The sequence below is a fragment of the Phyllobates terribilis genome, unplaced genomic scaffold, assembly GCF_046119375.1.
Source record: "Phyllobates terribilis strain yellow unplaced genomic scaffold, ASM4611937v1 Scaffold_9__5_contigs__length_417890890, whole genome shotgun sequence".
Taxonomy (NCBI): Eukaryota; Metazoa; Chordata; class Amphibia; order Anura; family Dendrobatidae; genus Phyllobates; species Phyllobates terribilis.
The window spans coordinates 257,404,511-257,417,453 of NW_027362769.1; the positions used below are offsets into that span (position 1 = coordinate 257,404,511).

Here is a 12,943-nt window from a genome sequence, read left to right on the forward strand (position 1 = left end):
TGTCTAATCTGGTGAGTTGAAATTTTGTTTTTTTTAAATAAAGAATATGATCCACTATCATATTTTTGAGTGACAAAAGTATGTGATCCTTTAGGATTAGCAGATTTGAAGGTGAAGTTAGTCTGGTGTTTTCAATCAAGTGGATGAAAATCAGGAGTGAGTGGGTGACCTGTTTTATTTAAAGAACAGGGATGTAACAAAGTCTGATCTTCACAACTCAAGCCCCTGGAAGTATATCATGACACAAACAAAGGAGATTTCTAAGGACCTCAGAAGAACAGTTGTTAATGCTCATCAGATTGGAAAAGGATTCAAAACTATTTCTAGTCAGGCAGATGTTCAAATGGAGGAAATTCAAGACCATTATTATCCTCACTGGTCAACCAACATAGATCACTCCAAGAGCAAGGAGAGGTCACAAAGGAACCCAATGTAACCTCTAAGCAACTAAACCCTCTCTCACATTTGCAATACTAATGTATTATGAGTCCACCATCAGGACACTAAACAACAATGGTGCATATGGCAGGATTGCAATGAGAAAGCCACTGCATTTCAAAAAGAGCATTGCTACCCACCCGCAGTTTGCCAAAGATCACACGAACAAAGCCATAATACGATTATGATAAGGTTTGTGGACGAATGAGACCAAAATAGAGCTTTTTGTTTTAAATGAGAATTGTTGTTATGTCTGAAGAAAGAAAACCACTCAATTATAGCATAAAAACCTTATACTGTCTGTCAAACATAATAGTGGTATTATCATGGTTTAGGCTTGTTTGTTGCATTTGGCAGAGAACAGATTTCCATAATTGATGGAAATGAATATTTTTTTATGCCCAAAAATAACAAAGGTATTCTAGGAGTGATACCTTTGTCATTTTTGGGTATAAAAGTATCTACATCTGGCTAAAACACGTTACCACAATATAACTTTGTATTGTACATCATCATAATTGATGGAACAGTGAATTCTGAATTTTATCAGCAAATCCTATTAAACATGTCAGGACATCTACACATGAGTTGAATGTCAAAAAAAGTTGGTCGTACAGCAACACAACGACGCACAAATTGTTCTACAAAAGAATGGTTAATGAAGAATAAAAGTAAAATTTTGGAATGGCCAAGCCAAAGTTCGAATCATAGTCCTACATATAAATGTTCTGGAAGGACTTGAAGCGAAAAGTTCATGGAAGAAAATTAACCAACATAACAGGCTTAACTGTTTTGTAGGAAGGAATGGGCTAAAATTCCTCCAAGCTGATGAGCAGGACTTATAAAATACCGGAAAAGTTTTTATGCAGTTATTGCTACACAAGGGGGTCAAACCAGATACAAAAAGCAAAAGTTCACATACGTTTGTCAGTTACATGTAGGGGTGGTGGAGGCTATGGTCTGCTACCTGACACTCTAAGGGGTTAAATGTGTGTTTCTGAAGGTAGAACCCTCTGGGGCTGCAGTTTGGCCTAGGTAGGGATAACTGTATTGGCCGGCCCAGTTGAGAGAGGAGGGAACTGAGAATTGGTATCAAGTTCAGGATGTGACAGTGAGTCAATCGTGAGTGGTGACAAGCAGCAGGCTCAGGTCAAGGGCTGCTAGGGACAATGTGGGCCTAGAACCTTGGGGCAGTGGATTACCAGAGAATCCCTCCGCATGAATCCCCTTTCCTGGCCTGGGAACCTCGAGATAGACGTCGGGGCCTGGGGGCACATTTTCCTGTGAAGCTTCAGGAGACACAGGACTCAAACTCTCAGAGGCGGAGTGAGATGGAATCCGAATATATGGCTAGTGGTGGAGAAGAATCCCTAGGGCTAGAGATGTTAGCAAGTGGGATGCTCTACCCATACCTAGAACCAGTGCTGAAGTTGTGTCTGGTACCTGTGGGAAAGATGACAACTCATTGGGCCTTATCCTTTACATCTGCCTGTAAATATTGCCAGCCACCAAGTAAAAGTTTGGTTGTTTTTATGGATCTCACGTCCCCTGGGTTGATTGCTGTTCTGGTTCCAGTAGAGGAATTCCTGGAGTCAGAAGAGGTCTGTGGGCCAGAAGTAAGTGGGAAGCACCACATACAAAGCTGCACACCGGGACGGGGACACGTTTGGCCTGTTGGGTGCCAGAGCGAGCAGAGGCAGCAGCTTGCCTACGACTACCCCGCACGGGCACCTTACATACAGATGTGATATCGGTCATTTCTTCATATTAAAAAGGACAAAATCTGATACTTTTTACTTCTTTGTTTTATTTGGTTCTCTTTATCTACTTTTAGGACTTGTGGGAAAATCTGATGTAATTTTTAAGTCAAATTTGTGCAAAAATATAAAAAATTCTCAAGGGTGCACAAACTTTCAAGCACTACTGTATATGTTCATATTGCAGCTTGTAGCATGTAAATATCTGCAAAACAGACAAGAGAATCGAAAGAGTATTAGGCACTTTTATACAATAAAAAATAACAAAATACGGGTGTCCTTAAAAAGATGTATCAAAATGGAAGTGGATTATAGCATGCTGTTGAACTCTGACATCCACATGAACCTTTAAAAATGAATAACTAAACAAAACACTATTTCCACTAAGAAGAGCAATAAAAAAAATAAAATTCATTGATTCTTAATATATATGAACACTGCTCAAGGCTGGAATGCTGTGGGCTAACCTTTCTTGGATGAGATACCACTAAAGATGACCCTGGAGACTTTTTTCGGTATGTTTTATATGACTGTTTTATTTATTTTATTCACTCATTTAGCACCATTAATTTCACAGCACTATATTGACCTCATCATCACTGTACCTATTAGGGCTCATAATCTACATTCCCTATCAGTATGTCTTTGGAGAGTGGGAGAAAATGGAGTATCTGGAGGAAACCCATGCAAACACGGGGAGAACATACAAACTCCCTGCAGATATTGTCCTTGGTGGAATTTGAACCCCGAACCTTAGTGCTTCAAAGAAACTGTGCTAACTACTGAGCCACCGTACTTCCCAATGTTTTGTGCAAAAGGAAACTTTGTGATCCTTCTTCCATCATAGTATAAAGCCTGTCTCTCCGATTGTGTCTGAGTTTATTGCAAGCCATGTATGTTTATGTGGTCTACGGGAGAAGATTCTACATAGACGGAAGAAAGTTATGATAAAATGTAAGAATATATCCTGAGCAAAATAGCTTCTCATTTGCAGTTTTGGATAGTCACAAACCTTTTTATCCCTGTCTGATTCATATATAGGATACACAATACATACATAAAGAAATTACTTTTGTTTTTCTCTTCCACAGATACGCTGTAAGAATGATCTTTTTGTGAAGGATGGCGGATATTACACCAATGTATTTTGCTCCAATATGATGAAAAGCAACATAGAAATTCAGAACAGTGGTTACCCTTTGCATCATCAAGACCTTTTCATGGAAAATAGTAAGAACAATTGAAACATATAAACAAACATACAGCAAGAATTGATTTTTTTTTGCCTTAAAGGGATATTCCCATCTCTAAGATCCTATCCCAATATGTAGTAGGTGTAATAATAATATTATTAGCAAATACCTCCAATTAGAAATGTGTAGTTTTTCAGATTCGCCATGTCTCTTTCCTCATGTCCAGGCATTGCAAGACCTTAGGTATCCATGGTTATGACCACTAACAACTAGCTAACTGTCACTATATCAGTGGTCGTAACCAAGGATACCTAAGGTCCTGCAATGTCTGCACATGAGGAAAGAGACATAACGAATCAGAAAAACAAAACTACTTTTCTAATTGGAGGTATTTCCTAATATTATTATTATTACACTTACTATATTGGGATAGGATCTTGGAGATGGGAACATCTCTTTAAGGCTGTTTCCCCATGACCGTGAAAGGCTCACGTCCTTAGATTGGAAGACCTTGTCTGACCGCTGGGTCTCAAGAGCTGAGATAACTGGTTCATATATGCCTATGAGGCATTCAGCTCGGGTCAGGACACCTGCCGGTCAGGCTGTGTCGTCAAAGCACCTTCCGTGAAACCGGCCTAACAAAACATTCACTGGAATGTTTCCCCCTTTAAGTGTATGTAGGAAGTATGAATAACCTTCCACTTTACATCTTATGTGTTACTTGGGAAATGCAGTGAATTGAGCAGAAATGATTACTCCCAAAATTGTAAAAAATTGTGCCTATTGCCCTTCATATACTTTTCCTTTCTGCTGTTATAAATAAGATATGAACGTGAGTGACTAAATCTTCATAGATTGTTTTTCGGCTGCGCATATTTGACATGTAAACATGTTATTTCGGATTGATGCTCAGCGGAGAGAGAATAATGTTTGATTTACAGATTGTAATTTAATTGTGTGTCTGCTTAGTAACATGAAATATAGTAAGAAAACTAGGTTATCTAATAAGGTTTCCTGTCTTCTCTGTTGGGTATCACGGTTGGTGTCGGGAAATGACCTAATAATTATTAAAAAGTTGTGTGCTTTTTGGAAGAATACATTTTGGTCTTGAAAAATAACAAGACAATTATAACTAAATGATGTCTGGATAGAGTAATTTATTCTAATTCCACAATTTTTTTTTTGTCAAGTAACTAGCAAATACATGTTGTTCACAGTCAGAGTGGAAAAAAAGACATATCTGACCATCTGGACCTTACTTATAGTCCAACTATGAGTAAGTACCGGATAGTCAGGAACGCGTCAGTTCTAGATATGTCTTTTTCTCCAGTCTAACTGTGAACATTAGTGATGAGCGAGCATACTCGCAAGTACTCGGTACTCGCCCGAGCATCTCAGTACTCGAGATGCTCGGAGCTCGCCGAGTACTTGCGAGATGCTCGGGCGGATGCTCGGGTCCCCCCCCTGCAGGTTTATCGCTCTTTAGAGCACCAATCAACATGCAGGGATTGCCAGCCACTCATTGTTATGCCGCAGCCATGTTGGTTGTGGCATTACAGTGATTGGCTGACCACACAGCATCAGCAGGTTTATATCAGACCTGGCACCGCTGTGCTCGTCAGTCTACTCAGGCAGTGTAGGGAGAGATGCTGCTGAGCTAGGGAGAGATTTGGTTGTGTATTAGGTAGTTTAGGGAGAAAACAAGTACATTACACATATCCATCTCAGCAAACAGTTCTTCTGGGGACTAATCCATCTGCAGAGACCAGGCAGGCAGTGTATATAGGCAGGCAAGCAGTGTATATAGCAGACTGCAGTGCATATAGCACAATAGGCTCCATTCCAGTTCTGCCTTCGACTGCTGTTAGATATTTCTAGACAAAGGCCCAGGTCTCAGGAATAATTTTTTGGGGATCTTAATCCTCATTATTTGCTTAAAAAGCTATTGAGAGAACACAGTTTTTCTGCGCCATTTGCTTCTTGGCACTGCAGAATACAGCCAGGTCCTTTCCATATTACAGCGCTAAAAATCCAGCTATTTAAAACTGTGGTTTGTCCGTCACACGGATCAGATATAATTGCGCTGAAAATAATGCCATTTTTGGCCTCCATTCAAATTTTTTTTCAGTGTGTCAGCAACGTTTTCAACACCGGTTTGCTGTTCAAAATAGTTACCTACAGGCCAGGTATTTAAAACTGTGGTTTCTCCATCACATGGATTACATATAACTTTGCTCCAAATTCAGCCATTTGTAGTGAGCGTGGAAGATATTGTCCTCTATCTATAATGGGCAAGGCGCACGGCAAGGGACGGGGAACTGGACATGATGGTGATGATGATGGTGCATGCAGAGGCCGAGGCCGTGGGCAAGCTGAAATTGTGCCACAACACCCACATCTTCTCACCCGACCTTCCTGTCCCAATTCCTAGGGGACCGCAGCACACCACTATTGAACCCTGAGCAGTGTCAAAAGGTTGTTGGTTGGCTAGCGAATAATGCTTCCAGTCACTTAGCCACCACCACCACCACCACCCTGTCTTCCACATGGTCAAGTCTCAGTAGCTGTGAGTCTGAACCACATATTCCTCACCCTGATCCTCCTTCCTCCCACCATGCCAAGTGCCCAGAGACAACTGATCCCACACTTGGACACTCCGAAGAGCTGTTCACTTTTCCATTTATAGATTCGGGCCTCTCGCCTGGTCCATTTGAAGCGGGGCAAGAGGAGATCGCATGTAGCGATGCCCAAATATTTGAGCAGCCACGGTCACACGAAGGTGACGGTGGAAAAGTGTCACAAGAGGTGGACGATGATGAGACACAATTGCCAGAAAGTCAGGAGGAGGACCAGGGTGCGGAAGTGGAAGACGAGGTGGTGGATGATATAGTAACTGACCCAACCTGGCAGGAGGAAATGCAGAGCGAGGACAGCAGCACACAGGGGGAGGGGGGCAGAGCACCCTAACAGGCAGGAAAAAGCAGTGTGGTGGCCACAGACAGAAGGCAGGCAACTGTTCCCTGTAACTCCAACACAAAGGAAGTTGCCATTTGCACCACCTGCCAGGCCAGGATCAGCAGGGTGTGGCAAAACTAGCAGCCTGACCACCACCAGCATGATCAGGTACATGGCAGCAAAGCACCCAACTTTGTGGGCTGAACCCTAGGGTCCAGGAACAGTATCTGCGGGTGGCACCATTGCTTCTTCCGCTGTTGTGTATGCAAGCCAATCCCCTGTCCATGGTGCATGTGAAGACACCTCCTGCCCTGCACCTGTCATTGCACACTCTCAAGTAGCAGCATCAGGAAGCACGTCCATGTCCTTGTCCCAGCGCAGCGTTCAGTTGTCCATAACCCAGTCCTTGGAACGCCAGCGCAAATATGCAGCCAATGCTCCACAGGCCACACTACTAAATTCCCATATTTCACGACTGTTTGTGCTTGAAATGTTGTCTTTTAGGGTCATGGAGACGGAAGCATTCCACAACCTGATGGCGGCAGCCGCCACTATTTCTCCCGGTGTCCCGTCCCCGCATTACACAAGCATATGTCCCAAAACATTAGCCGTGTCCTCAACAACGCAGTTACTGGGAAAGTCCACCTAACCACGGACACGTGGCAAGTGCTTGTGGGCAGGGACGGTACATCTCGCTGACAGCACACTGGGTTAACATAGTGGAAGCCGGGACCCAGTTGGACCTTGGGACGGAACACGTCCCCCCGACGCCAAGGATTGCGGGCCCTAGGTCAATTAGGGTTGCCCCCACAGTCTACAGCTCCTGCACCTCATCCTCCTCTTCAGTCTCCATCTCCTAAATGACCACATCAGTCACAAGCTGGAAGCACTGCCTCGGCCAAGCGGCAACAGGCTGTGCTGAAGCTAATATGCTTAGGTGACAAACCGCACAATGCTAAAGAGTTGTGGACAGCTCTGAAAGAGCAGGCAGATCTGTGGCTCACACCGCTGAACCTACAGCCAGGCATGGTCGTGTGTGACAATGGCCAAAACCTAGAGGTGAGGCGAGGCATACCATGCCTGGCCCATGTGCTTAACCTCTTGGTTCAGCGGTTTCTCAAATCCTACCCAGAGCTGCCGGATCTGCTTGTTAAAGTACGCCGCCTGTGTGCTCATTTTAGAAAGTCACCTATAACTTCTGCCGCCCTTGCCTTGTTTCAGCAGCATTTGCAGCTTCCGGCTCACAGACTGGTGTGTAATGTCCCCACGCATTGGAACTCTACACTGCAGATGTTGGGAAGCATTTGTGAGCAGAAGAGGGCAGTTGTTGAGTACCAGCATTAACAAGGCCGTCGATATTCAGTTCAGACTCCACACATAAGACCTCAGGAGTGGACATGGATGTCAGACATATGTACCATTCTCCAAAACTTTGAGGACTCCACCAAGATGGTGAGCGGCGATGATGTCATAATTAGCGTCACCATCCCGCTTCTCTGTCTTCTGAAATGCTCTCTGCTCACAATCAAAGAGGATGCATTGCAGGCGGAGCACGATGAGATGGAGCAAGGAACCATACAGGGTGATTACACACAGCCCAGCCTCATCTCATCCCAACATGGATTGGGTGACAATGAGGAAGAGAAGGAGGAAGAACAGGAGTTAGTTTCAAGCGCTATAGACGGTACTACCTGCACAACTGTCATACTGTCTGTTCAGCGTGGATGGCCAGAGGACAGAGAGGAGGAGGAGGGCATGGTCAGTCATCCTCTTGGTGAGGACACAGACTTCTTGCCTGTTAGCAGTCTGGCATGCATGGCTGAGTTTATGTTATTCCGCCATTCCCATGACCCTCGCGTTCTCAAAATTTTGGGTGACAGTCATTACTGGATGGTGACACTTCTAGACCCACGCTACAAGCAGAACTTTATATCTCTTATTCCTGAGGCGGACAGGTTTACAAAAATGGGGCAGTACCTGAAGGCCCTTGTTGCGTTACTATTAAAAAAATTCCCATCTGAAAATGCTGGCGGCAGAGGTCACAGTTCGTTGGACAACCATGGAGTACAGGCGAGAGAGACAACTCAACTTCAATTCAGCAGAGGCAGGTGAACACTGTCAAAGTTCTGGGAGAATTTTCTCAGCTTTTCCCATCACACAATCCCTGAGGCGCGGGGTACTCTCACAAGGAGTGCAAAGTTTGGGAAGATGCTGAGGGATTACCTTGCCGACCGTACCAATGTCCTCCGTGATTCCTCTGTGCCTTATAATTATTGGGTATCCAAGGTGGATACGTGGAATGAACTGGATCTCTCTGCCTTGGAGGTCCTGGCCTGCCCTGCCGCAAGCGTTTTATCAGAGCGGGTTTTTAGTGCGGCTGGTGGAATTATAACTGATAAGCTCATCTGCCTGTCAACTGAAAATGCTGACAGGCTGACTCTTATAAAAATAAACAAAGGCTGGATTGGGCCAGACTTCTCAACACCACCGAATGATAGCATAACATAAATTCAAATCCAGTGTCTTTTTTTGGGAGGTGTATTCCCATGCATCTCTTCACATCCACACATGGGTATACGTTTCCTGATTTTGACTATTTGCTCTTGTCCTCCTCACCCTCCACCACCATATCACCAGGGTGACCGTGGTCCGTGATGCAACACCCACATAATTTTTTTAAAGGGTGTTTATGATGCCCGTAAAAAAAATAAATTATGCAGTATGTTCATGTATACCCCCCAGGGGTAAATATTTGTCAGCCCATACACTTAGTGCATGGGCGTTACAAGTATAGGAGACCTGCTCCTTTCTAATGTGAACATTTTTTTATGAGGCCCTCCTCTACGTCTCTTCCAAGGGGCATTGGAGTGCCTCCAAATTTTTGGCAACCCTTGCATTCACTGCATAGGCAAACATTATGGGAGACCCACTTCCTAATAATGGGAACATTGTTTTCAGGAGGCCCTCCTCTAAGTCTCTTCAAAGGGGTATTGGGTGCATTCTAATTTTGGACAGCCCTGTCACTCACTGCATACGCAATAACAGTATAGGAGACCAACTCTTTAGTAATGGGAACAATAAAACATAGCCAGCTGATGGCTCTCTAAGAATAGTGAGGGCTGACTCATGGCCCTTTAAGAATAATAAAGGCCGCCTGATGGCCCTATAAAAATAGGCTTTGTGACTTTCAGAGTCCCTCCTTCATAAATGAAACACGATGTTTCTGATGACATCTCACACACCACATGGCCAGATAAGGTTGTAAAATGTTAAAATTACATTTCCTTGTGAATGCATTTGTCATGGTTGAAAAGAATGCAAAAGTGCAAAAACGCATCAAAAACGCTACATGTGAACATAGCCCAAGGTGTGGAGGAGCATTTTAGTTTTTGGTTATTTATTTTGCTTTATATACAAGTAATTACCCTGGAAAGGATGTTCCTTAACATATTTCCCAGGAAAATCCATTTTGGTTTCTTTTTTGCATGTTTGATTGTGAGTCCGTAAAAGCAGCGTAATACCTCTGACAACGTTGTTGACACAAGTGACCTGGGAGTCAGAAATGCTTCCATTGGTCTTCCCCATGCTGTCCCCAAGTCATTTGATCACTGTTCCCATCAATTTGGGCAATTTTTAGGCCATCTGCAGACCGCCGAGGGGAGCCGCCTGAAAAATGCTCGTTTCCCCATAGACTTACATTGGGCTCGTTGCTCGGGTCGACCACCCGAGTATTCCAATGTGGTCGACCCAAGCATCGAGCACCCGAGCATTTTAGTGCTCGCCCATCACTAGTGAACAGGTTTTTAAATATTTTCTTATGAAGAAATAAAGACTAGAATGTTACTGAAAGTTGTACTTGTTGAATTTTTATAATTTACAATGGCTCCATCAAGTTTATGGGGCTACAGGTCGTCCATGAGTTTGTAGGTTTGGTCATTACCAGAATATGTATGTAAGTTGTAACAGCACTTGGAAGAAAAAAAAATTATAGTCTCCTCACCACTGACCACTCTGACCGTCATGCTGCTTGCCGCTCGCCATCATCTGGTCCTTTTCTTTCCACTGTTGCCTACCGCATCGCCGGTCTCTTCCGGCCGCATTCAGGCCACAGATGTTACTGTGCGTCATAAGATCACAACGTCAATGTGCAATAACTTCCAGGGCCTTGTTATGGCAAGAAGTCTTGGCCGTGCGCTACACTTTTTTTTTAACCAGTACTCACCTCTTTGGCAGTCTGCTAATTGCCATCTGGTCTTTTTTTTCCATCGTTGACCACACCGCCCTGGAGCTCACTGTGCGTCATAAAGTTGCAATGACAATGTGACTTTATGATGCTCAGAGAGCACCAACCCTGATGTGGTAAGATGTCCTGGCCGAAAGTAAGAGGCCGGGAATGAGGCGCATGATGTTGGAAAGAAGAGGAACAGTCAGTAGATGGAGAGCTCAGCGGTGAGGTGTATATTAGCTTTTTTTGTTTTTTTATTTAACTTACAACTAAGGGTCGAATGTAAGTTGGATGCTCATAAGAGCGGGATTGCTTGTGTAATAATAGGAAAGATTTAGTCTTTTGTATCTTTCTTGTTTAGCCATATTGAATGAATAGCATGATTGTGTAGACATTTATATTATACTAGATGGAGATCCGATGCTATCGTAGGGCGGTAATGTCACAATGGGGGCAGGCTTTGCAGCTTTGAGAATCCCCCCCTCACCCCATGTGCTCACCCACCTATCCACGCTCTCTTTCCCCCATGTGCTGACTTCTCCCGTCTGTGCTCTCTTCTTTGACCTGTCTACCCTATGTGCTATCCCCCTTGTTTGCTGTCTCTCTCTTTCCTGTGCTGTGTTCTGCCCTCATGTGCTGTCCCGTTTGAGCTTTCTCTCCCCCTGTGCTCTTTCTCTCTCCCCTCATGTGATCTCTTCTTTGACCTGTGTACCCCATGTGCTCTCCCCGTTGTCTGCTCTCTCTCTCCACCCCTATGCTGCCTTCTTCCCTCATGTGTTCTCTCTTTTGAGCTTTCTCCCTGCGCAGTAAATCAGACTGCCGCCATCTTTGTGCATGCAGATAGCAGCGGTCACATTAAAACTGCGCATGCGCTCCTCCTGTACAAAGATGGCGGCGGTCAGTGAATCATTCGGCTGATCCCGGCAGTGGTGTGTGCGGCGTGTTTGCGATGGTGTTCCGCTGGTGGTACCGCGCAAGAGGCTGGTACCACCAGCGGTTTCAATATTGAGACACCCATCACTTTGGGTGTCCCAATATGGTGAAATTCTGGGATCCAGACACATCTGCATGGAACAGGATGTGAAGACATTACAAGGTAAGTATATTTATAGATAATATTATAGTAATTACAGATCAAATTTGATTTCTATAATCTGCCTAGATACATGTTCTTCCTATGTATGTAGCTCCTTGTGCTAAAGAGAGAAACCTTGAGCTTTTTTTTTTTTTCTTTTTAAGATTTTTCCCTTATTCCAATTTATGGTTATGTATTTTTTATGTCTCTTTCAGCAGTTCTCTTTTATCTTTAGAATCTCACTTGGACAAAAGGATTACAATATGCAATACATGTGGCTGTGCTGTTTTATTAGAAGAAAGATGTGCTAGAATGGTTTCTTTAAATTAGGTGAAATCTTAAAACCTTCCATAAGAAAGGTACTGAAATTGTTTTACTAAATGTAGCGAGGTCTTCAAGGTGTCCTTGAGAAAGACCTTATGAACAATTCCAGGATTTTGGTTGACAAAGATTTGAAAAAGATATCACAGACAAGTATGAAGAAAAATGAAGACTACTTTGTGTGATTTACTAGAATATTCAACAGAATGAGAATACAGTGAGAATATAATACCATACAAAGCCTCAATTATCTCAAATTTTCTATTGAGTACAATAAACACTGTATCATATAGGCATTATACAAATGGAATTGTACAAAATACTAATTGCTAAAAAGGATATTTTTTTGAAAAGTCAGACTCAGGCCTCATTCAGACATTGGTGATTTCTCTCGTACACAAAATACCGGAGCAGGCGAAGAGTTTGGTGGTGAGATGAATATTATTATTATTGTTTTTTTGAACATCTGACATTCGGAACTAGGGGTCGTACATAAGTTGGATGTTCATAAGGCTGGGACTACCTGTATTCTAATAGGAAACCTTTAGCTATTTGTATCTTCATCGGTGTTTTGGATCGGATTTTCTTTTTATCCGCATTTCATCAGTAAAAAAAAAAATACATTGCAAATCTTCTCTCATCCATTACAATGTTAATTGTGGACAACACATGGATTAAACACGAATGTCAAAGTGTGCTATCAGTGACTTTCCACAGATCAATAGACTTGTATGGGTAATTTTAATCCTTGACTCGAATTAAAACAAAGTGTCTCCTTGATTTTTTTGCGGATACTGTGTCTGCAAAAAAACACAGACACATGAACAGCTCCATAGATTTTAGTAGGTATGTGATCAATCTGTAAAAAACATGGATAGAACACTCAAAGAGAATCTGTCACCAAGTTTTTGCTACCTTATCTGAGAGCAGCATAATGTAGGAAAAGAGACCCTGATTCCAATGATGTATAACTTAGATT

At 43.1% G+C, this 12,943-nt stretch overlaps 1 protein-coding gene across 1 annotated transcript in view; it reads left to right on the forward strand.

The window, feature by feature from the left end:
* CUNH16orf89 (chromosome unknown C16orf89 homolog) overlaps nt 1-12,943 on the forward strand; it is a 124,791-nt gene that overhangs the window by 89,168 nt on the left and 22,680 nt on the right. Inside the window, exon 5 of the mRNA XM_073645746.1 lies at nt 3,287-3,425. Coding sequence (XP_073501847.1) covers nt 3,287-3,425 — 139 coding nt within the window. The remainder of the gene's footprint in view (nt 1-3,286; nt 3,426-12,943) is intronic.